We start from the raw sequence: 27,456 nt of genomic DNA, 5'->3' as shown, positions 1-27,456 counted from the left end.
AAATTTATTGATGATTTCTATCATATTAAATAGTCTCAAACAAAACTATATATCAATATATGTACATCAAAACTACATAAGAATCGATAAGTAGCTCTGTGCGTTCGTATAAATCATCGTATGACATGATTCTATACTATACCACATCATATACCAACAGATTACAACAAAACAAACATCAAAAAATTGGTAACAGATAACACTAGTACAAAACGCGTGTATGATAGTGTGGATGCAGCACTACCTGGCCGAGTCAGAGTCTGACTCGGGTTAGGTGAACCATTCCTTGCCGTCGCTTCAGGCCCCACAGACATAGACGGAGACCCACTAGGAGAGGCCCGTGGGCTTATCGGTAATGTATTTAACTCCGTGCCATTGTAACCTGAAAATAAGATTTACATATATGTCCCATTAATCATACTTTTCTTTTTAACATTTTTTAAGAAAAATAATACGATTCACTCACAATTAGAAGCTTTCCAACCGAAAACATTCTTCTCGCGATCAAACACGACCCGATAACCCGTCATGAAATTTTCTGAAAAACATCAAACATTATGTTACATTTTCATAAATAATTAAATAAACAAATAACTTTATTAGGTAAAGAAAATGAAAACCATGATGGTTACTTACGCCCGATGATGTTAACATCTTCACTTTTGAGAATACCCACACAAAACACGCCTCCACTCTCCTACGTGACGATAACAATCATAAAATTAGAATTTAAATGAATAATAATAAATAAAAAATAGCAAATCTTGTACTTACTTCAGTAGGAGGAACAATAAAAAAGGGATCTGTGACAGGATACTGGTCTCCTCCTTTCATGGTTAGATTAAAAAATGGCGCTTCGAAAGGCTCCTGATCCGAACTGCACAAATAACAAATAGGGAAATTAGACGGGGTCAAAATGGTAATTTGATCTGTTTGAGGTGAAACATATAAGGACCTTGGGTCATAGCAATACTCGAAGGGGAGGTCGGGACGGGGTTCACTCCGGCTTTCTTTTATCTGTGAAGCAAACTGCAAAATAATATACAATTAAATATAAATATAATTCAAGAAACGAATACACATTTTACCACACAAAATACAAATTTACTTACACTTTCACCTATAATCGTGTACGCAGGATCGTTCAAAAGCGTGAACGAGGTACCGGTGTCATATATCGCTGTGAAATCAACGTTAGTAACATTGTCTCCTATAACTATTTGTGTCATGCTGATATATGTTCGGCTGAAATTTCAAGAAACAAAAAGTTGAATACTTGAGAATCAAAGTCAAACCAATTACTACACCATTTCAAAATTGGTCAAAGTCAACTTACTGAGAAGTGTCAAGATTGAGGGGGGTTTCTCCTTGATCTGAGGTGCCTTTATCTCCAAAATTGATCCGACCCGCACCATCGGGCCCGAAACACATGGAAAATGAATTGGCGGTAACACCACTACTGGCTAAAATGCTAGGAACCGATAGGTTCTCGATCCCTAGCCCAAACAGACCGTTAGGAGCTGCACCGTCTAGAAATGAGCCCGTTTGGATCATTCCACAGCTGCAATGAATTACAATTGAGTATCTATTAACCGAACATACTTTTGGTCAAACAGGTACAGCTTAACTTTCGAGGTCAACATGAACACACACTAAACATCAATACTTACTACAAGTGTTAAACAAAATCCACACGTGGAAGCTCACTTAAAAGGCTCTAAAAGCCTGCAACTCACTCCAAGCTCTTTTGAAAACGTTCAAAATCGGCTCGAACGAGCAGGTTAAGCTGACTTGGTCTGTAAACGAGCGGTGCTGGTTCAGTTTGAGTCTGAGCTCGAGCCAAGGTTGACTAACAAGCGAGCCACGAGCCGTATGATATTTTCTAATGAAAATATAATTAAAAACTCTCATAGTATTGAAAATTCTTGTTTAGCTCATTAAAGGTAAAGCCCAACTTTTAATATATATAAAAGAGTTAAGTGTCATTTTAGTACCCGTGGTTTGTCTAATTACGCAACTTTAGTACCGATTTTGAATTTTTTGCAACTGGCTACCTCACTTTTCAAAAACATGCTATTTTGGTACTTTTTCTTAACTCCGTCTAACTTTATCTGTTAAGTCAGGGGTAGTTTAGTAACTTTGATATTTTATTTACTTTACCTTTTTCTTTTAAATGTCTTCCCCTTTAATTCTTTCAAAACCCTAAGTCCTTTTTTTTATCTAGATTGAGCTTAAACCACCATTGAAGCTCATCCTATGATGTCAACATCAACAACTACTAACCACCGTAGCTAAACTCCATCACCGGTAGCCACCATCTCCGACCTCCATCATCACCGGTAGCCACCATCTCCGGTAGCCACCATCTCCGACCTCCGTCATCACCGAAAGCCACCATCTCCGGCCTATGCCATCTCCGGCCACCACCGCGATATCTCTCTTTCTCTCCTCTGTCCACCAGATCTAACGGACAACCACCGTATGCTCATTAAAAACTCCAATCTAGTTCCGGAAACGAGATAAGGTGTTGGAATCGACAACCGCTGTGGTCGTTTTCTCGCCGGAAAACCTACAACTGTGATGGTGGTGGCAAGCAAAGAGAAAGATGATTGCAATATTGTAATCCTCCCCTCTCGCCAAAGACTGATGCGAATGTGGCTGGCGAGAGTGCATATTCTTTTCTACCCTTTTATATTTCGAAAGGCTAAAACATTTAGAATAAATGGTAAAAATAAATAAAATAACAAAGTTACTAAACTACCCCTGACTTAACGGACAAAATTAGACGGGGTTAAGAAAAAGTACTAAAATAGCATGTTTTTAAAAAGTGAGGTAGCCGGTTGCAAAAAATTCAAAATCGGTACTAAAGTTGCGTAATTAGACAAACCACGGGTACTAAAATAGCACTTAACTCTATATAAAAATAATAACCCAAATTTTGATATATACAAGTTATGAATTCTATAGTTTATCATTCAGCATTACAGGTATGCTACATATACCATTTTTAGTTTTTATATACATCAACGTGTGTAAAATTTAAAAGATTTAAAAATAAATGAACTGGCTCGAGCTTAGCATTTCAGCTCGTTAAGATAATCAAGCGGAGGCAATCCACCCCGGCTTGGTTTAATGCCCTAATAGAAATGACTGGGTATAGAAATTTCCATGAAAACCCACAAGTTTTCTAAAGTTAAGAATAGTAGGTTTGAGCTGAAAAGTCAATGTTATGAAATAGTCCAAAGTATGCATAGAATATAATATAATGGGTACACTTTTGAGGTAAAAAAACTTTGAAAATTCATTATCATTATAAATATTTCAACTTTTTAAATATTAAGTATATAAAGTTTGACATCAACAAATCAACAATCAAAAAGTATAGATGCATACCCGAACTTGATCTTTGCATCAACCGGTTTCTCTGAACTATCTTCCGTAATCAAATGCAAATTATCTTCTACCAATATCCCAGTAGACAAAGTATTACTTGAAAGGTAGTTGACCTGATACGGGCAAATATCAGGTCTTGCAGAGCACTGTTTCTTTAATCTACACGAGGTACTATTACAAGGAACTCTTTGACTCGTAGTGGACGCGTTAGGGCTGTATATATTGAAGTCTAGCTGTTTTTAAACAAACAACTTTAAGTTATTTTAAAATTTTAAATATTATGACAAATGATTAGTAAATAATATCATGATAAAACACATACTCTTCCTCTTCTTGTGGCCAAGGCCTTCACGCAGCTCCGACAATCACAAGGAATCCAAAATAAATCACTTCCTGTGTCGAGTGCCACTAAAAACCATAAACTCGGGGTGCCAACCGAGACGTTTGCATAATGCAAGCTGCCAATTATCCACAAAATTTCAAGAATTACGGTTGCGCAAATTAGACAAATTATTAAAATTTTAAGAATTATGCTTACAGAAATTAAATAAAGTATCAAAATTTCAAGAATTATGCTTACAGAAATTAAAATAAATTATCAAAATTTCAAGAATTATGCTTGCAGATATTAAAATAAATTATCAAAATTTCAAGAATTATGCTTGCAGATATTAAAATAAAGTATCAAAATTTCAAGAATCATGCTTACAGAAATTAGATAAATTATTAAAATTTCAAGATACTAGCAGATATTAGACAAATTGACAAAATTTCAAGAACTATGCTTACAGAAATTAGACAAACTAGCTTACAAAAATTGAATAAAGTATCAAAATTTCAAGAATTATGCATACAGAAATTATACAAGCTATCAAAACTTCAAGATTTAAGAACTAGACATACAAGAATTAGACAAATTATCAAAATTTCAAGAATAATATCACAATTCAAGAACTATGCTTACAGAAATTAGATAAATTATCAAAATTTCAAGAACTATGGATACACAAACTAAAAAAAATATCAAAGTTTGGAGAATTAATGCATATGAAACATCAAAGATTCAAGAACTGTGTATAGTCAAATGATCAAAAGTCCCAAAATTGAACTCAATACAGTTACATATAAACTAAAATCTTTCTGGGTTTTAATCTTTATTCAATTTAATTAAACCCCAATTGAAAATTAGAGCTTACAATCCAAGAGACGGAAGCAGATAAGTTTCATTGCCGTCAAGAAACGCCAAGGAAGAATCAACGGTGGCGTCGGCGAGACGGCGGCGATGGAAGAGGCGGTCACGGTGGGCCATGGCCGCGTAATAATCAACCGAACCCATGTGCGGCAAATCACGGTCATCTATGTCCAATATACCCTTGACTCGATCAGAGTATCTGTGATGAATATCGAACCCGAATGTCCCAAACCCATCAATCAATCTTGAACACACCAAAATCAATGAAGCCAAGAACAGTAAAATTGAATCAAAAGCAGAACCCATTTCAATTGTAAAGAGAAATTAAAGGGTGTTTAATCTGTGGATTAATAGATCTTGGTATATATATATATATATATACAGTATGTATGTATGTGTGTTAAGTTGTTGGTGGTGTTCTAGAGAGAGAGAGAGGAATTACGGAGGTGATTGATTGGGTTGGAATGAATAAAGTGTAAGTCTTCTCTTTCTGCCGTATGTATGTCTGTGTCATGATTCATAAATATGAACACGAAAGCAGTATTTTATTTCTTGATTTATTTGATAATGTTTTCATGGACTATGGGAAAATGACGGCATGTCGACTCCCAGCTTCTTCTTAAGGTGACTCACCCGGGTTGACTCACTCTTACAATAGCCTTAAATCATAACTTAACCACAACTCAAATTGTGTGCCCCATGTATTTCAATTACTTTATTTTTTTTGAAAAATTCCCAAATGCCTCGACCATGTATTTCAATTACTTTATTTTTTTGAAAAATTCCCAAAATGCCTCGATTAGAAAGAGATTCTAAATATGTTCTCTCTAATTAGAGTTTCTAAATTTGTACATACGCTAACTTGTCACACTGGTGATGTATTTTTAGTATTTTTGTCAACGTGCTAGTAAACCAATCAGAGAGAGACGCGTGACCGGAATTAGTCGTCTCCGACGTGTTCCTCAACTCACCTCGTTGTCGACGAAACGCTATCCACGCTCATGTTCTATTGTCACCGCGGGGCTGCCATATCTGACACCCTTGTTCTCAACGCTGCTGGTGATGCGTGTATTAGACGAGAGATTTTCGTTACCAAATAATCCATTTTAAACAAAAAATTATCATGGCAAATCCTATATCATGTCTTCCTCCATTTCAACTATAACAAGTCCCCCCGACCTTATGTTAGTAGTAGATCACGTCGTCTTCGACGAACGTTAATAGTAGATGACGTCGTCCAACCCTTAGTAGTAGATGAAGTCGTCCAACCCTTATGTCAGTACTCAATAATGAATCATGTCGTCTTCGCCTGATGTTAATTCAATATTATCACCCCCCCCCCCCCCCATGGGAGCATTTATGTTCTTAAGTCGTTGATGTCACGCACCTCTCTCTGATTGGTTTATTAATACGTCGGCGAGAATACCAAACGCACCGCCGGCGAGGAGTTAGCGTACGGACAATTTTTGAAACTCCAAATAGAGTGGACATATTTGAAATACCTTTCTAATAAGAGAACATTTTGGTAATTTTCCCTTATCTTCTCTATTGTATTTCTATCTAGCTTTTACCTTTTATATATCTTATCGAATTAGTTAGGGAATACATTACCTCCTTTTAGGATAGCCGTATGAGATTTTAACATATGTCGTCTTTACATTCATTTTGAGTCTTTTGAGTTGTTAATGGTATTTTTGAATTACTATTAGACTTATTAACAACATACATGACAAATTACAATAAACAAGATTTTATACCAGTATGTTGCAAACACAATTGTATTTTAACTTTTAAGTAGTAGTTATGTAGAATGGTTGTATTATAACTTTTAAATAGTAGTAATGCAGTTCGTGACACGTGAACAGAATCAACAAAACAACTGCACAATTAGAATCGCCTTCATCCAACCAAATTTAGTCATACACACTTGGTTATTGATTACAACAAATTAACTAACTCCAAATAGCGACGATGATATATTGCACATCTCTTGTACTTAATCCCACTCATAAAGTCATTAAACTTTGAATACCATTGTCATGATGCTTGCATTGACAAAGCCACATAATCATTAACCTAGAGTATTACAAATTGCACAAAAAGAAGGCTATACAGACTTGTATTTTGCACAACATAGTTTCGACAGTTGATGAATAGTTAAAGTTGTGAGAAGAGTGAAAGTTGGTTATTGATATAAACAATTATCATTAAGTTAAATGGTTTTGAAGAGGTAGGTCCCAGCAGAGCCCAGTTGGACCCGCAAGACTCACCTTGAAGAGGGACGTCTGCGCAACGACCAACTGCTTCCGCAGGACCCACCATGCTCAGAGAAGACCTTACGCGCAGTACGCCAGCTGTACCCGCAGGGAAAGCCTCCCAATGGTGAAGTACCCCACTTGTTCCCGCAGTTGCGGATACAAGCCATCAGGGAAGGCTACCCGCACTGATAGCAAGGCTACACGCACAAGGCACTATTGCTACTTCAGTAATGTCACCTGAAGGAATGAGCAAGGCGGAAATACTCCCGCCCAAATGAGCCAGTCCGTATGCTTCTAGAAGATCTTTTGTACTATACCTGCCAAGGTATGGGCAAAACAGACGGTCTGACCAAAGCAGCCCATGAACCAATCACAGGGTGACAGCTCACCGACAACAGTACGAGGAGGAGCACCCTCTAGTACTGTTTGTCACTATTAGCCGCTGCCTACTCACCAACCCTTACTATGGGACGTGCGTAGCCTACAGTTGGTGGAACAGTGCATAGCCGGCAGTAAAGGAACAGTATACAGCCAACCTTGTTACTATCGGCCGCAGCCTATCCACCAACCAGCATGGCTTGTGCGTAGCCCACTGTTGGTAGAACAGGAATACTATTCAGCCGGCTATACCTTCTTGGAAACCTACCTTCGGCTATAAATACTCCAACACCTTGGAATGGTAAGGACATCATCGGATATCTCATTATCTTATCTTCTCTAGCAATCTCTTAATATACACTTATATTCAGAGCAATCTAGTCTGATTCTCACGCCGGAGGGTGGTCACAAGGAGGAACCCCCCATTCTCAGTGACGAGCTTACGGTGTCTGTTTTGCAGGTCACCTGAAGAACAACTTTCTTTGCTGGACCTCATCCTCGTGGGAAACATCTATATAACCCCCAGATTATCCGTAATCTGCCCGGGGTCACTTAGTGTTTCTTCATTGGCGCCATCCGTGCATAAAAGCTAGAACTAATTCTTAGTTTTTTCAAAATTTCTGAAGAAATGGTTAACGTTACTCCGGTCCCAAAGCCAGTAAGTGACCAAGAAACCCCGGTAACCACAACCCCAGCAACTGGGGGGAACACCGGCGGTTATACAAATTTTACGAACACTACCCCGGTTACCCAAGCCGGGACAAGTGCAGTAAACAATATTTCACTGGGGTTCACTGATGCCCAGTTGGAGAAACGGACGAGGGTCCCTCGCCAAACACTAGATCAAGTTAAGGCGTGGGCCGAAGCACGTCAGAAAGAGTTCCAAGCTGAGTTGGATGAACGCTTGCGTTCACTTCAACAGGCTGACGAATTCGGCAGTACTCGCCAACATCTCAACATGAACAGTGAGTGCGAGTACTCGGACGATGAGCGGGAAGAATCCGATACCGACGCAAACCCTCGCCATAAGGCAAAAGGGAAGCGTAAGGAAACGGACTTCCAACCGACAAGGAATTTTGGAGAAACCTTTAAACCAACGAATGCGGGGAGAAACCCACGTGACTTCTCCAAAACCTTTAGACCAACTGCTGCAAATGCAGGAAAGTCCAAGTTTGCAAGGGACATTGCGGAAGCAATCGCCCCGAGAAGTGCCAAACAAATGTCCAACATCGGCACTTATGATGGTCTATCCGACCCAGACGACCACTTGAACAGATTCATTGCGGGGGCAACCGTCAGTAACTGGACGAAACCCACGTGGTGTTATATGTTCCAGATGACTCTGGTTGGAGCGGCCAGGGCATGGTTCGATCGTTTACCGGTCCACCACATCTATGATTGGCGGACTTTCAGAACAAGTTCAGCCAACACTTCAGCCAACAGAGGAAATATTCTGAAGAACAGTGGACGATCCTCAACTGCGTTAGAGAGGAGGATGAATCTTTACTAGACTTCATCACTCGCTTCAACTCCAAAAAGCTGAGTCAGGGCAACATAAGTGAAGATCTTGTTCGCGCCGCTTTCATCCAGGGCGCCGAATACCCAGAGCTTATCCGCACATTGACGGGTAAGGACGGCATGCCATCCACATGGGATGCCATCATGACGGCGGCCAAGCGCTTTGCCGAGACGGAGAAGCAACTGGGAAGGGATCTTCCCCAGAGTACACACCTCTACACGCAGAGGACTAGAGAAAACAATGTTCGGATCGCCCGGCAGAACAAAAAGAGGAAGCTAGTTATTTGGCAGTCAAGGGTAAACTTTGACACCTCATCCAGCTCTAGCCCTCTTGTTGGCGGAAGGGATAACACACACCCTTCAAGCCGAAAACACCGGTGGACGCCACTCACCAAAAGCGTCACGGAGATATTTGCCACCGAAAAACTACCATGGCCAAAAGCTCCAATGATCCGGCAGCGACCTAATGCGGATCAAAGCAAATCCTGTGACTTCCACGGGACAAAAGGTCATAGTACGGAGGAGTGTACATCCTTGAAGGATATTGTTGAAACATTCGTGAATGATGGAAGACTTGCACACCTTGTGGCATCAATCAAGCAGTGAACCAGTATGTCGCATTGAACTCCTCGAGGCACCTTCAGTCCCGCACAAGGAAATTTGTGTCATCCAAACCGGCACAGAAACGTGGATGACACCAATAATAAATTACCTTGCGGCAGGTACACTACCAGAGTCAAAAACACAGGCAAGAAAACTACGCTGTAAAGCACTGAATTATCAACTCATCGATGACATCCTTTACAGACGTAACTTTCTTGGCCCACTCTTAAGATGTGTGGACAACCAAGATGCTGACTACCTCCTAAGGGAAGTACACGAAGGCATCTGTGGAGTACACGCAGGTCCACGCGCTGTTGTAGCTAAGCTAAACAACGCGGGATACTTTTGGCCGGGGATGCATACAGATGCGTTGGCATACATCAGAAAGTGCACGTCTTGTTAGCTCTACGCACCCAACACGCATCGCCCGAAGAATGTACTTGTTCCGGTCACCTCTTCATGGCCATTTCAGAAGTGGGCCATCGATGTGACATGCCCATTTCCGACAGCAGCAGGAAATGTTCAGTTCCTAGTGGTAGCCATCGACTACTTCACCAAGTGGATAGAAGCAAAACCCTTAGCCCAAACAACCGCGAAACATATCAAAAAATTTATTTGGGAATTTATTATTTATCGTTTTGGACTTCCACAGAATTTGGTGAGCGATAACGGCACCAACTTTGCTGACAAGAAGCTACAAAAGTGGCTGGAAGAACTCCAAATCACCCACACTTTTACCTCAGTGGCGCACCTGCAAGGTAATGGTGAGGTAGAAAGAGCAAATAAGAGCATCGTCGAAGGCATAAAGAAAAGACTTTTGGAACACAGATCCGGCTGGGTGGACGAGCTTCCGCACGTCCTTTGGGCAAACAGAACACTGAAAAAGGCCAGTACGGGAGAAACCCCGTTCAGTCTCACTTATGGCACTGAAGCCATGGTCCCGGTCGAAATTGGTTTACCCTCACCAAGGGTCTTGATTCAGCCAGAAGACAATGATGCGGAAAGCCGGTTAGACCTTATGCTAACCGAGGAACGCAGAGACTTAGCCGCAGTGCGTGAAGAGAACTACAAGCGACAAATGCAAAAGTACTACAACACGCGGGTAAAACTCTGCAACTTCAATGTAGGAGACTACATACTGCGTAACAACGAGGCTTCGAACCAACAACGCCCAGGAAAACTGGCCCCGGTCTGGGAAGGGCCATACATTATGAAAGAAGTTCTGGGAAAGGGCGCGTACCGGCTCGAAAGGCTCGATGGCACTCCCATCCCAAGAACATGGAATGGAGCTCAATTACGCAAATGTTACATGTAGATCAATTCCAAACTTGTAAAGAAAAGGCCTAGAGCCACTTCTAATGGAAATGATTCTCCTTTCACAATGTGTTGATAGCCTTACCTTTATACTTATGAACTTCCCGCACTGATGTGCCGGTATTCACCGCATAAATATGGGAAGAAGTAAGTCGTTACGTGTGGAAGTCGGCAAAACCCGCATAAACACAAAATGGTAAAAATTTCAAAAGTTTAAGGAAAACCTCCACGCAGGTCATATGTAGGCAAAGTTTAGCCATCCAATTAAGTGCAAGTGACGGTCTTACCCGCACAATCACGAACAAGGAGGCAAAACTTCAACCTATTATCTACCACGTTCAAAGGTTAACTTATTCTAAACACTTAGAAAATTTCAAAGGAAAAGATGAGGAAAACTTCCACGCAGGTCAGATATAAGTAAAGTTAAGCCATCCTACTAAGTGTGACGGTCATACCCGCACAATCATGAAAGAGGAAGCGAAACAAACTTATAATTTGCCACGTTAAAAAGTTAACTTATCTAAGTACTAAAGAAATTGCTAAGTTAAATCAAAACATGCGTAAAATAAACAAGGCAAGGAATTAACACAATTTTTATTCCATCAAAATTCAAATATTACAAAGATTGCTGGGTGCATACCCGCATGCAAAAGAAGCTATACAAAAATCTACTCTAATGGTGGAAAGGGATCTTCAGGATCAAGCTTCAGGACCACATCCGCTTGGACCCGCACCATCAGTAAAGCGTGGCGGTTCAAGGAAAGCTTTAAGGATAGCTAGCCCATCATCAGCAGCAGCGACTTCGTTCACCTTCTCCACCACCGGATGCGGGAAGGCGGCATACTGGTTCACTGCTTGGTCATAAACAGCTTCAGTATCCACATCATACAAAGGGAAGTTGGAAGGCGGGATGCCTTTCTCAACAAACCCTAGACCAAGCAGGAAGCCGGCCTTTTCCCCATCCTCATAAGAAGCGTTGAGGGCTGCGCTCATGGCATCGTCGTATAATGTGTCCGTAAAGACTCGATGCACAACCTACAAGAAAAAATACAAGTATAAAAACCTTTTCTATTTACAAAGAAAAGCGTAAAGACATTATGAAGTTAAGCTTACCTGAGACAACGCTTCTCGAAGAAGCCATTCCTTGGCAACCAGAGCTTCTTGGAGGGCGGCTTGAGCTTGGTTACGGGCGCGTTCGGCTTCACTTTTATTGAGGTTGGCAAGCAACACTTCCTTTGCAGCAGCCTCTTCAACACCCTTTAGCTTCCGCTCAGTGTGGTCAAGCACGCCCCTCTGGTCCAAGATCTCTTGGAGCTTCTTGGCGTCTTCCATCGCCAAGGCATCATGAGCCTGTTGGAGCGCCTCTAGTTTGGCTTTAAGTTCCTCATTCTCGAGGCGTAGAGGCTCAGCAACAGCTTCAGCCTTGGTGGCCCTCTCAGTTGCGTTCCGTGCAGTTTCCTTAGCCAACCGAAGCTGTTCGTTAACAGCTTGGGCAGCCTTGGAACGGGCCTCGAGACGGGCCTGAACTTCAACCTCGAAGGCCTTGAAGGCCTTCTCCTTTTCCGCAGCCACTGCGGTAAGCCTCCTATTCTTCTCCCGGACAGCCCGCGCCTGAGCTACTTCTTGGATGCGAGCTGCTTTTAACTTGTCGTTTTCACGACAAAGCAGCTCGACGCGCGGCTGCATCCGGGCCAGGAGAACCCGAAGCTCATTGGTTAGCCTACCCTCCTGGTAGCTAGCCATGGCTTCCCCCAACGCACCACTGGGAGCTGCGTGACGAGCCCATTCCACGCACTCCACAGGCGTGCGAAGGGTTGTTCCTCGGCAGATGTTCCATCGTGGAACATACACTTCATTGGAATCCGACACTGCAAAAAACAAAAAGCAGTTAGGAAAAGATGATATATAAAAAAAAAAGGCCAAAAGAACCCTACGCACCTGTAGGGTCAACAACAGGCCGATAGCCGCCAAACCCATCACCTGAACCCAAGGGAAATCCGTCCAAGAGGTCAGGCAGATGGGAAGGAGGCAGAGGTTGGCGAGAAGCCCCAAGCATACCTGAAGGATCGGCCGTCGTTGCCGATGACGGAGGAGGCATGGTGAAGGCCGCCGCGGTAGTAGAAACCAACTGAGGCGAACTCACCGTAGGTGAACTCACAACCGTGGTCGCCACTGCGGAGTCCGCAGAAAAAGTAACCGCCGGCTCAGTGAAAGATTCAGTAAATATGGCACTGACAGCCGGCGGTGATGTCATCACAGTTGGAACATTTGGCTCAACGGGGTGAGCAACTGAACCAACTGAAGCAGGCGCAGCTGCCTGGGTCGTCGCCTCAGGTAGGCTGACCAAGCCTACCGTCATGGTCCGGAGGTACTCCTCCCCGCTCCACCCTGGAATGCGGTAGCATCCACGCCTGCACAACGGAGAAGTATTAATGGTGGAAAGCTATGAAGTTAAAAATAAAGGAAGTTTGTACTTACGGGTTTTCTTGAGCCTAAAAGTGCGGACAGGCGGGGACGAACCCGATGGAGCCGGCCTCTTTACGCCGCTCACCGTCGTCATCCTGGGTTCTCCGGAGGTGACAGTCGTCGCAGCCTCCGGAGCAGTGGTCTTATCACCACCAGGGTTCCCCGCCACCTCCTCGCTCTCGGTCTCTGAATCAGACCGAGGCACCGGATCGGCAGTGGAGGCCACCTTCGCCTTCCCCTTCCCGCCGGCAGCCTTCTTCTTCCGCACCAACGGAGGACCATCTGCAGATTCCTCATCAGAACACAAGATTAGAGGAATTCCAGCAGAGGTTTCAGCATTGAGGGGTCGAGGGTTGAATAACGCCTTACCTGGCCGCCTGGCGCTCAGGATCTCGAGGCCTGGCGGGTAGACCTCCACGAACCGATCCGCCGTCTGTTCAAGGATGGGCAACTCGTTCTCATCTAGAGCACGAGTACCCATCCGAGCGGGACTATCAGCCTCCCGCGGATACAGGAGCGACTGCAAGTCGTTCCCCTCTGAAATAAAAGAAAAACAGTTAGAAGACAAACCTATATAAACAAAGAAGACAGAGCATACCGTAAGGGACAGAGTTCAAACCGTATTCAAGGACGATCGGGATCTTTTGCGCCTCCGCATCCTTCCACACCCGGCTCATCCCGAGCATCACCATCCCGGACTCCGCAAAGCGGTAAACCGGAGATTGCACTCGGGAAATCTTTGAGAACCATTCCGCCTCCTGGTAGTTGGAGGCGTGAAGGCTGGGGAGTGCTTGCCCATTCTTGAACTTCATGGCAAGGGGTATGGTGCGAGCGGAGATATAAAAGAACTCCCACTTCCATGAACGAAGACTGCGCTCGGTTGCGCAAATCTTCAAACCCTTGATTCGGGTTATCAGAGTATACCACCCCTGGATGCACCTCCAAGAGTAGAAGGTCATCAGGCGGTCGACGAAGGGCTCAACGCCCAGAATCCGGCACACCCACTCGAAGTGGCGAATCTTCGCGATCGCCATCGGGTGTACCTCGGTCAGGAGTACACCGAGCCTCTCTAGAACACGGTACACAAACTTCGTCAAGGGGAACCTAAGATTCCCATAGACAAAGAATGCGGCATATACCCCGATCTTGCCTCTGGGGGCATCATACACCGTCTGGTGAGGTTCAGGAAACTCAGGCTCGAAAGACTCGAGCATGAACTTCCTGACGATGTACTGATATAGATCGACAGGCAGAGCACACTGGCACTCGGCAGCAGTACTCTTGTCATCCTTGTCAAACGTGGATGACGGGTTCTCGGCATACACCCCAGCCTCCTGGGCTATAGCCTCAAGATCGTGAGCAGAAGACATCTTGCAGGTATGAAAGAAGAGAACGATTTCAAGAGAATGCTCGACTGAAAAGGTGAGTATTCGCCGAAAATCGTTTTGAAGATGAAGAGAAAAGTGAAAGTGTGGATTACAAAGGACCCTCTCCCCCTTTATATACTAATCGCAATCAATGCGATGAATTTAATGCGGAAGAGAGAGAAATCGCAGGTGCAATGAAACTATGACACGTGGCAAAGAGCAAGCTGGCAACAGCTGTTGAAAGGACGCGTGCCATTAATTTCGCGGCCACGCGCCCGAAAATTCGCGCCCACGCGCCTGAAAAAGCGCCTGGAATGACCATATACTGTCACGTCGCCATAACTTCCTGCACGTCCTGACACTGTCAGAAGAAACCGTCAGACGACGTTTCAATAGTTTGGACTGTTCTTATCCTTTCACCAACTCTTCGAATTTCAAAATTTCAAAAAGATTCAAAAGCGGGAAAATACCCCTTACCTTGGCAACCAAGTAACTATAAGACAGGTGCGAGTTAGTGTTAAGGCAAAACCCTTCACATACTTAGCACCCGCATGAATACGTTGGAAGTAACCGTAAAACGAGTGCGGGTACAGTGTCAAGGAAAAACCCTTCACATACTTAGCGCTACGCGGGGAATTCAAACCAAGAAGGATCTTCTGGGCCATGCTTGCGGAAACGGGAATAACATCCCAGCATAGCGGGAACGTCGAGAACTATATTGTTTGAAACTCCAAGATGGAATTGGTGGTTTTAACATAATTGATCACTATGTTCAAAACTACCAAAACCCCATGGAGAATCCACACAAGTGGGACTCAACGCTCCTGACTTGCGAGGAGGTTACAGACCTACCCGCTTCATACCCAAAGATCAAGCAGAAAAGTCGGGAATTTCTGCGTGACATTAGGAAAACCGCGGGAAGAATCCCCACGGAAAACCTTAAAACTAAAAACCCTTTTCAAAACCCCTTGCTAAAGTCCAAAAGTTCACCTCACTTATTAATAATTCATGAGAAGAACATTGGACTGGGGGGACTTGAAGAGGTAGGTCCCAGTAGAGCCCAGTTGGACCCGCAAGACTCACATTGAAGAGGGACGTCTGCGCAACGACCAACTGCTTCCGCAGGACCCACCATGCTCAGAGAAGACCTTACGCACAGTACGCCAGCTGTACCCGCAGGGAAAGCCTCCCAATGGTGAAGTACCCCGCTTGTTCCCGCAGTTGCGGGTACAAGCCATCAGGGAAGGCTACCCGCACTGATAGCAAGGCTACACGCACAAGGCACTATTGCTACTTCAGTAATGTCACCTGAAGGAATGAGCAAGGCGGGAATACTCTCGCCCAAATGAGCCAGTCCGTATGCTTCTGGAAGATCTTTTGTACTATACCTGCCAAGGTATGGGCAAAACAGACGGTCTGACCAAAGCAGCCCATGAACCAATCACAGGGTGACAGCTCACCGACAACAGTACGAGGAGGAGCACCCTCTAGTACTGTTTGTCACTATTAGCCGCTGCCTACTCACCAACCCTTACTATGGGACGTGCGTAGCCTACAGTTGGTGGAACAGTGCATAGCCGGCAGTAAAGGAACAGTATACAGCCAACCTTGTTACTATCGGCCGCAGCCTATCCACCAACCAGCATGGCTTGTGCGTAGCCCACTGTTGGTAGAACAGGAATACTATTCAGCCGGCTGTACCTTCTTGGAAACCTACCTTCTGCTATAAATACTCCAACACCTTGGAATGGTAAGGACATCATCGGATATCTCATTATCTTATCTTCTCTAGCAATCTCTTAATATACACTTATATTCAGAGCAATCTAGTCTGATTCTCACGCCGGATGGTGGTCACAAGGAGGAACCCCCCCTTCTCAGTGACGAGCTTACGGTGTCTGTTTTGCAGGTCACCTGAAGAACAACTTTCTTTGCTGGACCTCATCCTCGTGGGAAACATCTATATAACCCCCAGATTATCCGTAATCTGCCCGGGGTCACTTAGTGTTTCTTCAGGTTTCTTATCTTTAACTTCAAAATTCCATATAATTAGACGGTGTTTTGGATTACTTATTTAACTCCAAAGTGCTTATTGACTTATAACCTTTTTAAGAGTTTTTTGAAAGAATTAAGGTTGTTAATTGGGTACTTGTCTAAAACACGATTAGACTTGTTAATAAAAAACGGTGCTATGTGATTTTTTTTAAATAACTAAAATTAGTATGCTAGACTCCATCATGCCATATAAAGTAATTAAACGAGTCGTATTAATGTTTGATATTTGTATTAAGTATGCCATTTCTAACTTGTTAAACATATTTAAACATGAACTGACAGCACTAAGTAAAATGTTTAGATTAGCTTTTGTGATGGGAAAAGTCAATAAGTTGTATTTAATAAAGTGTTTGGCTTAGCTTATGTCACACCCCAACCTAAGGCGGAAATGTCGGGCGTGAGCTAATTGCTCACAGCTCTCAAGATACTATCATGCAATAATTTAAATGTGACATATCTATTTAATTTAATTAAATATTCAAATAAATTCAAGTACAAAGTACAACTCATTTGAACAAACAATGAATACAAATATAAGTTTTGATTATAATTCTTCTAACTTAATTTTTCACCAAGTCTTCACCAAATCTTGCAACTAGTTTAAACAATAACCCGCATATGCATATAAATTAAAAAGGTTTGCCAACAAAACATGTTGAGTGAGTAAAACACCATTTTAAGACACTACAATAATAGTATATAATAAATAAATAAAAATGCAAACTGTTTCTGTGAGATAAGCAATTTAACCATAGCATATAAACAAATCACACAAATATAAAGATAGGCTAAATTGTTTCCATGCGTCGGGCATTGGTTACCAAAGATGAGTTGTCGATAAGCTCGATGCCAGATGAACTGGAAGATGGCTACTACGATGGTCATATGGTCATACTATAATGAGAATATGTTGAACCTCTCCGAAATGTATTCAAATAAAGCAAGTAAGCAAATAACAAGTTAGGTATAAACTGATATACACACAAGGATTAAACAGCTGCGGTTTTGAATATTAGATAATAGACAAATACTGTAAATACACATATGTCCCTAAAAGATTTAAAATAAGTAAAAAAAAGGGAGTGATTACTCACCTCGATGATTAAGCAAGTAAACCGAGAGAATGATTAAACGAGTAAAGTTCACGCGATGAGTGACCTGACCCAAACATACCTGAAACTTGTACATAATCAAATGAGTCAAAACCGAGAACATAGCCTTTGGAATCAATCCAAACAAATGTATAGAACTTCGGTTATGAGATTTTCAGCAAATAAGTGAGCTGGTACTGACCATAATCCAAATAGCGAGTTTGGAGTCGGGTTTTGGTCAATACACTCAAAATTTTAAAACAAACAAAAAAGTATTCTGACCCGAAAGCTACTTTTAACCAAAAGATAGAGAAATCGAATAGTCAATCTTGCTGACTATTTTGCCCTCAAACGGGTCGTAGTCCAATTGACATGGTAAATCCATTCAATCATATAAATTGATTGAAGGCTTTTGTAAAAGATATAAAATCATACAATATTAAAGAAGAAAAGTTACCCAAACGAGGATTGGAACTAAGAGAAATTTATGGTCAACGAGGTATTGAATCTTGAAAGTCAACGACGGCTTGAAGTACTTGATTAATCTTGAAGAAACCGAAAATAGAGAAGGGAAATTTCGAGGGATAGGGGGAGGATGGCTGGACTTCAGTAGTTTTAAGGGTTTAGATGTGTGTTTTTTTTATTAAATATTGAGTGTTATAATGTATTTATGAAGAAATCCACTCGATTAGGAAACAAAATAAGCTATTAAGGAGAAAATATGGTAATAACTAACCAAATTCGGTTTGGACATCAAGAAAACGAATTAGTATGTTTTACAACATTAATTTAGATATTTTGGAGCTTAAGTTCTGTTAATTTAGTAAAAAATATGCAAAACTAGTCCATGTACTTCCATAAATGCGATTTTTAGTCGTTTTAAGCGATTTTAAGGTTTTTAAGCATAGTTTAACGAGTTTGAAAGTTCTATGATATAAATAAGTCTAACAAAGTTAAATCTAATTAATATAAGATTTTAATAATTTGAAATATTCGAAATATATTCCCAAGTCAGGTAAACGAATACGAATTCAAATACGAAAAACCCGAGTTGTTACAGTTTATTCATATAAAATGACCAAAATCGACATCTTATATATTTCAAATCATTATTGCTTTTACATATAATTGTTGTTTAAAACCAATTTTAACATTTTCACATTTATCATATATTCAACCCGTGTAATACACAAGTACGAAGTACCTAACCGAGTGTGTGTATAATTGTGAACTTATTTTTAATTGTAATATTGTATATATAATATTATTTGGGTACTTTTACTAAAAATATACATAAGACTATTTTTTATATTTTCATAGATAAACGACTCATTTTGAATCAAGGCTGGCGTATGAAGGTCGGGCTCGAGCTTATTTATTAAATGAGTTTGGTATATTTATGAGTTTGAATTTGATCTCAGTTAAATTAAAAAAAACAAATAATATCTATAGTTAATATGTCGTTGGACTTATTTACACTACCAGTAGACATGGACGGATTTAGTACGGGTTCCCCGGGTTCACGGGAACTCATTGATTTTCAAATTTTACGTTAAAACGATAAATAAAAAGTAGTGAACCTATAAGATTTTTAGAAGTGAACCCATGTTAAAAAGCTTAAGATGGTGTAGTGATAAACTCCATTCCAATCTTTTGTAAGGTCTCAAGTTCAAGTCTTTTAAAGACCCATTTTTATTACATCTGTTTTTCTTTTTGGGAAACCAACACTTTGTTATTAGTTTGGGTTTTACTTGAAGAGTCTCAAGTCCAAGTATTTCTAAGTCCCGTTTTAATAATTTTTTTTTCTTTTTGGTAAAACTAGCATTGTGTATATACTTGGGGATTCTAATAGCTAAAAAAGAACGTTTTTACTTATGATAATTTCCAGACATATTCACACATAACACATTCGCAACTCATTTATTGTAAAAAAAATTTCATTTTAATGACCTTACATGTTTTTTAAATTAACATATTGTTTTATTATGGTATCGTATTATATAGTATTCTACAACAATGCCTGACTGGCCCAAAAAATTTAACATTTGATTGTGTGAAATTTAAACACCGAAAAAGATGAACCCATAGGAAAAAAATCTTGGATCCGTCACTGCCAGTAGAAGCTAATAAATAAAAAAGTAGTTTCTACATACCAAATAAGTTTTATCTTTATTAATGTTATTTTTTCTTTATAGTATCATATTCTTATCCTACATCAAATAATTTATGCATGCATGTATAATAATAAGAAAAGGAACTATAGTTAACTTCAATAAACGGGTATCCATCAACATCTCCCTTTATTTATCTATGGTAAAATTATGCTTTTATTACATAAACTTTTATTTCTTTGTTAGTTTTAAATCAACATTTTAAAATCTATATTATATAAGTTTATATATAATGAAAGAAGCATGACAAGAAGATTTGTATGAATGCAAAATAAAAGGCTATTCACATGGTCCTAGTTTGCTACCCAACTCCCCGCGTGTCAAAGAAAAACCATAGTGACCAATGTCTTTTATCCACTTGTCAAGCCATGATTGATGAAATCCTTTCTTAACAAATTATATATATATACAATTAGCAACTCAAGGTTGTATAAATAGTTGTAACTTAGGCTTAAGTGATTGTACATGTTTTTAGTTTTTTTTAGAATTTAACACTTTTGCATCTTCAACTTTGGTCCCCATACTTTTCAGCTATTAAAAATTATTCGTTTTACATTTTTGTCAAAATTGTGCGAGTTAAAACGCCACAACGTGGGTATGTGGTTCAACGTTTTTACACATATGTTTCTGTTTAACGGCTTTGCCGCAACCCGCGGGTCCTAGATTAGTTAATTATTGTTTTAAGTGTTTCGCGTGCTTGGTGAACCGTTTTTACGTATATTTTCGTTTGGTTTTAATTTAACTTAGTTTTTGTTTTCTTTTTTTATTTATTTATTTTTTTATACGAACCTTTCCAGTGATGGTGGTGGTTAATGGCGGTGGTGTCACACTGGTGATACTTGGCACGATTTACGCCCCTGTCAACGCGAGGTTTTTTATAATGGTTCACGAAAGTTACTTGCCACGGAAGATGGGATGTTGAGTGAAGGCAGTGATGATGGTGATGGTGATTTCATGTTTCCAAGTGAAATGAATGTGTAAATAACAGTTTTACACCCATCGCCGCAACGCGCGGGTGTCAATTCTAGTTTTAAAACATTTAACAACAAACTGAGAATTTTTAGGTATACCGATGATCTAATGACAAAAGGTTACCGTCAGATGATTCAACCTGTAACATCCCCAAAATTTTGATCCAAATTTGACAACTTAGGAAAGTTGAGGGATCAAAAAATAATACCGAGTCAAATTATGAGAAAATATTAAATAAGGAAATATAAGAAAATAAGGAAATAAAAATATTTCATAAGTTAAGTTACTTACATGAAAGAAATTCCATCCCACATGGAAGGATGCAAGAAAGTGGAAGAATTTCACTAAGGTATAAATAAGGGAAATGGAATCCCATCCCACATGGAAAGTGGTAAAGAAATGGAAGATCTTTATCAGGAAGAGATTTTCCATAGTAATATTCTTTTATGAATATCATGCACCAAGTGATCCTAGCGGAGGGTGCGTAGCACCCGACGCGCACAGCGCTCGCGCTCGGGCGAGGACGAGGAAGAGGACGATGGCGAAGGCGAAGGGCGCAATGTGGCGCTTTGATGGCGCACTTTGCACTTCGCATCGCCGCGAGCCTCCTTAGTATTTTTGGACAACGAGAATTAGACTATAAATGTCAAGCTATCAAAGACGAGGGACTAAACAATGAAAAATAATATTAAGGGACCCATCGCGGTACGTGATGAGTCCAAGAGGACGGCTATCGTGGTACGCGATGGGCCGTGATGAGTCATCAACACGTGTCGCACTCCGGCGACACGTGGCAGCAGGCCAGGACACGTGGCAACCGAACATTGCCTCGATTTGCGTGCCAAGAAGAGTTGATCAAGAACGCCTCGATAAACGTGCATAGAGTAGAAGTGCTGCCCGTATAAGTTTTTAAACCATGCAGACTCATGGTTGGTAAATAAAGAAAGGGACTAAAGGTTCAAATGTTTTGAATAAACATATGTTTTTATCAAGGTTAACGCTATACAAAAACGGACTAAAGGTCTGAAGCTAGATCGCTGATATAGTTATTTATACAAATGTTATTCTCGTACTATAGGTCCGAGGTAACAAAGCAAGAAGAAGAATCAGAAAACAGGAATCAGTAAAAGAAACTGATTATAAAGAGATAAGGTCAATACGCCCCAAACCTTTTATAATGAGTCTGCATGGTTTAAAAACTTTGTGTACAATAATAAGAAACGGACACTCTGATTAAGAGTATACATGTGTCTGGATCCAAACATACATGGTGACTCGGCATTTCCCCGAGGCCATGCATATCATCAACATGCCTCTGATGGTCTACGGGACTGTTCAGAGAAATAATATTGTGTATATAATTAATTGTACATGGTACTTAGGGTAATTTTATCCCAATTTAGTTGGGTGCCTAATGAGTAGTCACAAAGGTATTATTGTTGATTACACAAAGGTATTGAAAAGAAGATTTTAGAGTCAGCGTTATTCACCAGCTTTGTGCTGACGTATTTTTCCCCCGTGTTACAGGAAAACAAAGAAGGGGTTAGAAAATACAAGCAAGAAGGAATAGAGGATTAAAGTTATCGTCATTAGATGCTATCTGATGGCTCAGATATTTTATTTCAAAATATGATCAAGAGTTATGTTTTCTAAAGAAAAATATTGTAAACATTGAACAGGTATTTAAACCCGACTTTTTAATAAGTTTTCAAAAGTAATAATATTTTATTTAAAGACTTCCACTGAAATAAAACCCGCAACTCTGATGTATTTACAAAAGAGGTACCAACTTGTGGTCACACGCCTAGGCCCTAAAGTGGGGTGTGACACAACCTAACTGTATGGAGCCTTTAAACATCTCTTAGTTATCTACAGTTCTGGGAAAACCACCAGCCCGAAAGCCCATTGATGGTAAAACCGGGACTCCCTCAAAATCGAATTGGATATCACAACGATCCGGGTCTTTTTTTATTGAACCACCCATGCATCCACAAAGTGTTGTGTGTGTGGATTGAACCTAAGTCTCAATTGAAAAACTCATCTTTTCCAGTGGCGGATCAAGAAATTTTTTCAAGTGGGTTCACTGTTTTTAGATGTTCTAAGTTTATACGACCGGAGAAAATTTTAGGCTCGGTTCGACAGTTCGTGTCGGTTTGACGGTTCAAGTCGGGTAAAGTTAATCACATAATAAAAATACGATGCAAAAACAAAAAGCAATCTTCCTCATTAGCTAATTTTCTAGTATGAGCTGGCTCAAATCACTTTGAAGGTCTAAAACATAATAAAATTTTGACACCTTATCCAAATTTCGTTAGTTTGAATCTTCCATTATTCAGCTTGTTATAAAGAAATATCAATAAAGGAATATTAATCTAAGGGTTAATGATTCTTACCGTAACATCTTATCTAAGGTAAGTGTGACCTTTGTAGCAATTTTCAAACAGAATATTTGTGTGTAATTAAAAGCATGCTAATGCATAATATATTTAAATAGTTGAAGCATAAAGAATGAATGCATTCAATCAAAAATTGAAATCCTAGGTTGTAGGGTTTTGTGCGGTTGTTGTGGAAAAAAAATCATGCTCAATATGGGATTAAAAAAGTTATGCAGACAATGGGATTTGAACCTGGGTTGGGATTACAAGAAGCAAGATTCTCTACCACTATACTAAGGTTGAATTTGTGTATGGGTTCACTCAACGTTTTATATGTGGGTTCACTACCATAATTTATATAGACATTTTATAGAAAATTCGAAACTCAATGGGTTCCCGTGAACCCGCACCTTGCATGCTAGGTCCGCCCCTGATGTTTTCTACAACTACACCATATTAGAAAGGACAACAAATTTAAATAGTTTAGAGTATGATATATAATCAATAAAGGTTTAAAAAATATATATAAACTTTAATAAATTAGTTATTTTTTAGAAAAGAAGAGAGAAAGAAGACTGATTGGATATTTATGGTTCAATGTTACCTATCTTCGAAGTTTGAATCGAAATAAATAAGACAATCGAGTATTTTTTAAGTTGTTAACTTTAAAAACAGTTACATAAGTACTTACATTAAATACTTTTTACAAAGGAAATACGTTTTCAGAGTATTAATATAATCAATAAATTTTCTATCCATCTATAATATATATAAACGAAATCATAAAAATCATAAGTGTCGCAATGTGGTCGTTCCTCATATTTTGGGAGTCACCAGATTTGCTTGATTTTTAAATGGAGGTTTCTCATGCACTTGACCCGAATTCACGGGTATGGGTCTTACCAAAGCCAGATATTCCTTAAACAAGTTATAACATCTCATTAAATTAAAAGTTATTCTCACCAAATTATTGATGTGAAAATCCAATAAAATAGGATATATTAAAAATTTTTATATGATTTTTTTAAAAAATATATATTATTTATAATTAAGAAACAATTTTATAGTAAAAAAAATAAGCGGATCTTGGGTCTCACCAAACCCAGATAACTTTAAACCGGGTTATAACATCTTAGTTATTTGTGAAACTCTTTCATCATCAAACTTTAAGTATATTATCAATTTCCTTACAATAAATAAAATTAAACTCTAAAAAAATATATAGATATTAAAATTGAATAATGTAAAACAGCATATGTAATACGGTAGATAAAAACCAGTAAAACAATAAAAATGAGAGAAAACAAATAAAGGATTTATAAGAAAAACAAATAATATTCAAAAAAAAAACATTACATAAACACATCTGACCTAAAAATAAGAGAGAAAAATAAGATGATAAATAATAAATATGGGATGAGTCATGACAAGGACTTGGTGAGGTTTAGACAAGACCAAACATATGGATGGTCTAAAGCGTGGTTACTTAAATCAAGCTACAACTTCATCGTTGTCAATATAGACGTAAGGAAATTTTCTCTTGTTTTCGGAGTTTAGTATAGAGTTAGAGTTAATTACACGTATGATACTTTCAAATTACATATTTTTTTTTGTTAGACTCCATACTATGGGCGTCTTTAAGGGCGCCTTTGGAGCGCGGATGGCGCCAAACACCGTAGAAGGAGGCGGATGGCTAGGGCGCGGAAAAGAGGGGGGGGGGGCTTGGAATGACCGGCGCCGTTCTCTCTCTCCATCTCTCTCTCTCTCTCTCAAACACACACACACACACATATATATACTAGATGGGTGCCCGCGCGATGCAGTGGGTCTTTGAACGCGGACTCTGTTAATCACGTAACAATTATGAGTGTTCATGGTTCGGTTTAAAAACTTGAAGCCGTTTAAACTGGTCATCGATTTGGTTTCACGGCTGGGTTTTTTACTTTCAGTCGGTTTTTTTACTTCATTTATTCTTTCAAGTATCATATTTTAACTTAGTTGGAATTGATAATAGGTTAAATTAATAATCATTTTAAGCAAATTTTATTATCAAAGCTTAAACTGTTAAACCAAACCAAATGCAGACCGTTAATAACAGTTTGGTTTCAATTTTCAATGGTTTAGTTTTCGTTTAAAAATAATCAAAACCGGCATTGAACACCTTACGTAACATATTAATTTTTTCAATTAAAAAAAAATAATAATAATATTATACTAAAATTAAAGAGAATAAAATACTCGTTTTTATGGTGCAATATTTTTACAAAAATATTAACGTATGAAAAACTTATTGTCGTTTAAAAATCGTGGGTGAGAAGTTTGTTTAAAGTTGAACTAAAGATAAGATATGGCTAAAGATGAGGGGGCAAGCTTGTAAGTTGGGTGCATTGTGTTTAAAAGACAAGTTTACCCTTAATTACACATGTACTTTATGCATTAGTGTTTGCATAACTCTTAAAATCAAGTGTCTTTTACCATTTTTTGGTGTATTATATATAGTATCTATCTCTTCTAATTAAATCCTACCACTTTTGCCACTTGTCAATACCATAGCCTTCCTCACATTTTTTCAACCAATTTTCATATATGGTCCTTATCTTTTATGTCATTTTAATATATGACATTAAAATTATAGGTTTATTCCAACTAAATTCATTATTACATATAATAAGTATTCTCCATATGAATTGACAAGAAACAATTAGTGTTTATTACGGTTTATATTCAAAATAATAAATAATAAACATTCGATTCATAATATGTGGAATGAGAACAATCAACTTGGACTAAATCTTGATAACGTCAGCGGCTAAGGCTTAGCCTTTAAAACCTAAAAATACATATGATTTTAAAACTAAAAGTTTTTAGGTTGACCCGAGACCTAGAATTCGGACCCAAGAACCAACCCGAATTACTTCGGTTCAGGTTCTGGTTAGTATTTTCTTGGGTTCGAGTTTCTCGGGTCAGGTTAGTTTGGGTTCAGGTATGGGTTTTCTTGGGTTGGGTTTCATTTTACGGGTAAAAGTGACAGCTCTACTTTCAACCATTATATATAAGAATCACTACATTCACTTTATGCAACTTTAAATCTTCTAATATTCTTCTAACTCAGAATAATCACTATTATTTGAACATGGTTTTAATGTTAGTATATATTTTTCATTTTCCTAGCAATTACATTCATATGAAACAAATAAATCATTTTGTTATATTTCAATTTTTGGTTTTTATTTTGCTTGATTATACAATTTTTAATTGTAAAATATAAAGTTAATTAAAAATTTTGGCATACACAGAATATTAATGACAACAAATTTATCATGATCAATCAATTTCAAATTATAAAGATTCTAAGGATGATTATAAACATGAGCACATATTCTCAAATGACATCATACTAATTGATTATATCATCAAAGTTCAGGTATATGGTTTTTGAGATAATCATGTTTTTTTTATAAACATGAGCACATATTCTCAAATGGCATCATATTAATCGATTAAAAACTATGATATTTTATGTGTATGAATATTTTTTTTTAGTATCATAGATATATATTATCATTTATCTAGAGTTGGTATGTACTTGGAGAACTTTTTTTGTCACATGAACAACTATATATGGCTATATCAAGAGTTATAAGCAGGCCTATATGTTACTTTATTAATAGTTACAAGCAGACATAGAATAAAGATTTTGATTTTTGATAAACAACTGTAACATCCTAAATATTATAATGTTAAATAAAGAAAGTTACGTTTAATGATTTCGCGTTATTAATTAAATTAATATCGAGTAAGGAACGGATCATGGACTTAGATTAATTAAGATGGGTTAAATGAGAATGGGCCTTAGGTCCATGGGCTTTAAGGGATATAAATATCCCCTAAACCACCCTTAAACCCTAAACCATTATCCATTTCCATCTTACTCTCTATACATCCAAAACACACACACCACACACCACCAAACACGGCCGGCGGCCGAGAGAGGTGAAATCCGAGCAAGAAAACGTGATTCAAGATTTATACAAGATCCAAAGTTCATAAGCTAGCTAACCGAGACCAAAACGAAAACATAAAGGTATGATTTCGATCTTAAAAGTTCATGTTTTAATACACGGTTAGCCATGAAACTTGAAACTATAATAGATCGGGTCTAAACGAAACGTAAAGTAACGAACTTGATGCTAGGACGAATCCAATGAACCCATAAACATATACGGTTCGTATAGGATAAACCGTAAATCTTGTATTAAGCGTTTTTGAACTTAAAGGTCTAAACTTTACGTGTTTTCGGGTC

The 27,456-nt window shown here is 39.1% G+C and overlaps 1 protein-coding gene across 1 annotated transcript; it reads right to left on the bottom strand.

The window, feature by feature from the left end:
• Positions 1-5,055, bottom strand: LOC143623762 (aspartyl protease family protein 1-like). Its single transcript, XM_077094610.1, has 10 exons — positions 4,590-5,055; positions 3,716-3,851; positions 3,394-3,626; positions 1,337-1,561; positions 1,113-1,245; positions 956-1,029; positions 775-877; positions 637-697; positions 467-538; positions 1-382 (listed from the first exon to the last, which is right to left on the bottom strand). Exons 1-10 carry the CDS (start codon positions 4,889-4,891, stop codon positions 162-164), a joined length of 1,560 nt encoding a protein of 519 aa, XP_076950725.1. The 5' UTR covers positions 4,892-5,055; the 3' UTR covers positions 1-161.
• Between the last annotated feature and the right edge of the window lie 22,401 nt (positions 5,056-27,456).

This window comes from Bidens hawaiensis, unplaced genomic scaffold (genome assembly GCF_021521415.1).
Source record: "Bidens hawaiensis isolate Kalapana, Puna unplaced genomic scaffold, B.hawaiensis_p1.1 tig00003536_1, whole genome shotgun sequence".
In the NCBI taxonomy this organism is placed as follows: Eukaryota; Viridiplantae; Streptophyta; class Magnoliopsida; order Asterales; family Asteraceae; genus Bidens; species Bidens hawaiensis.
The sequence above is the reverse complement of the archived record's forward strand: the minus strand, read 5'-3'. Positions and strand labels throughout refer to the sequence as shown.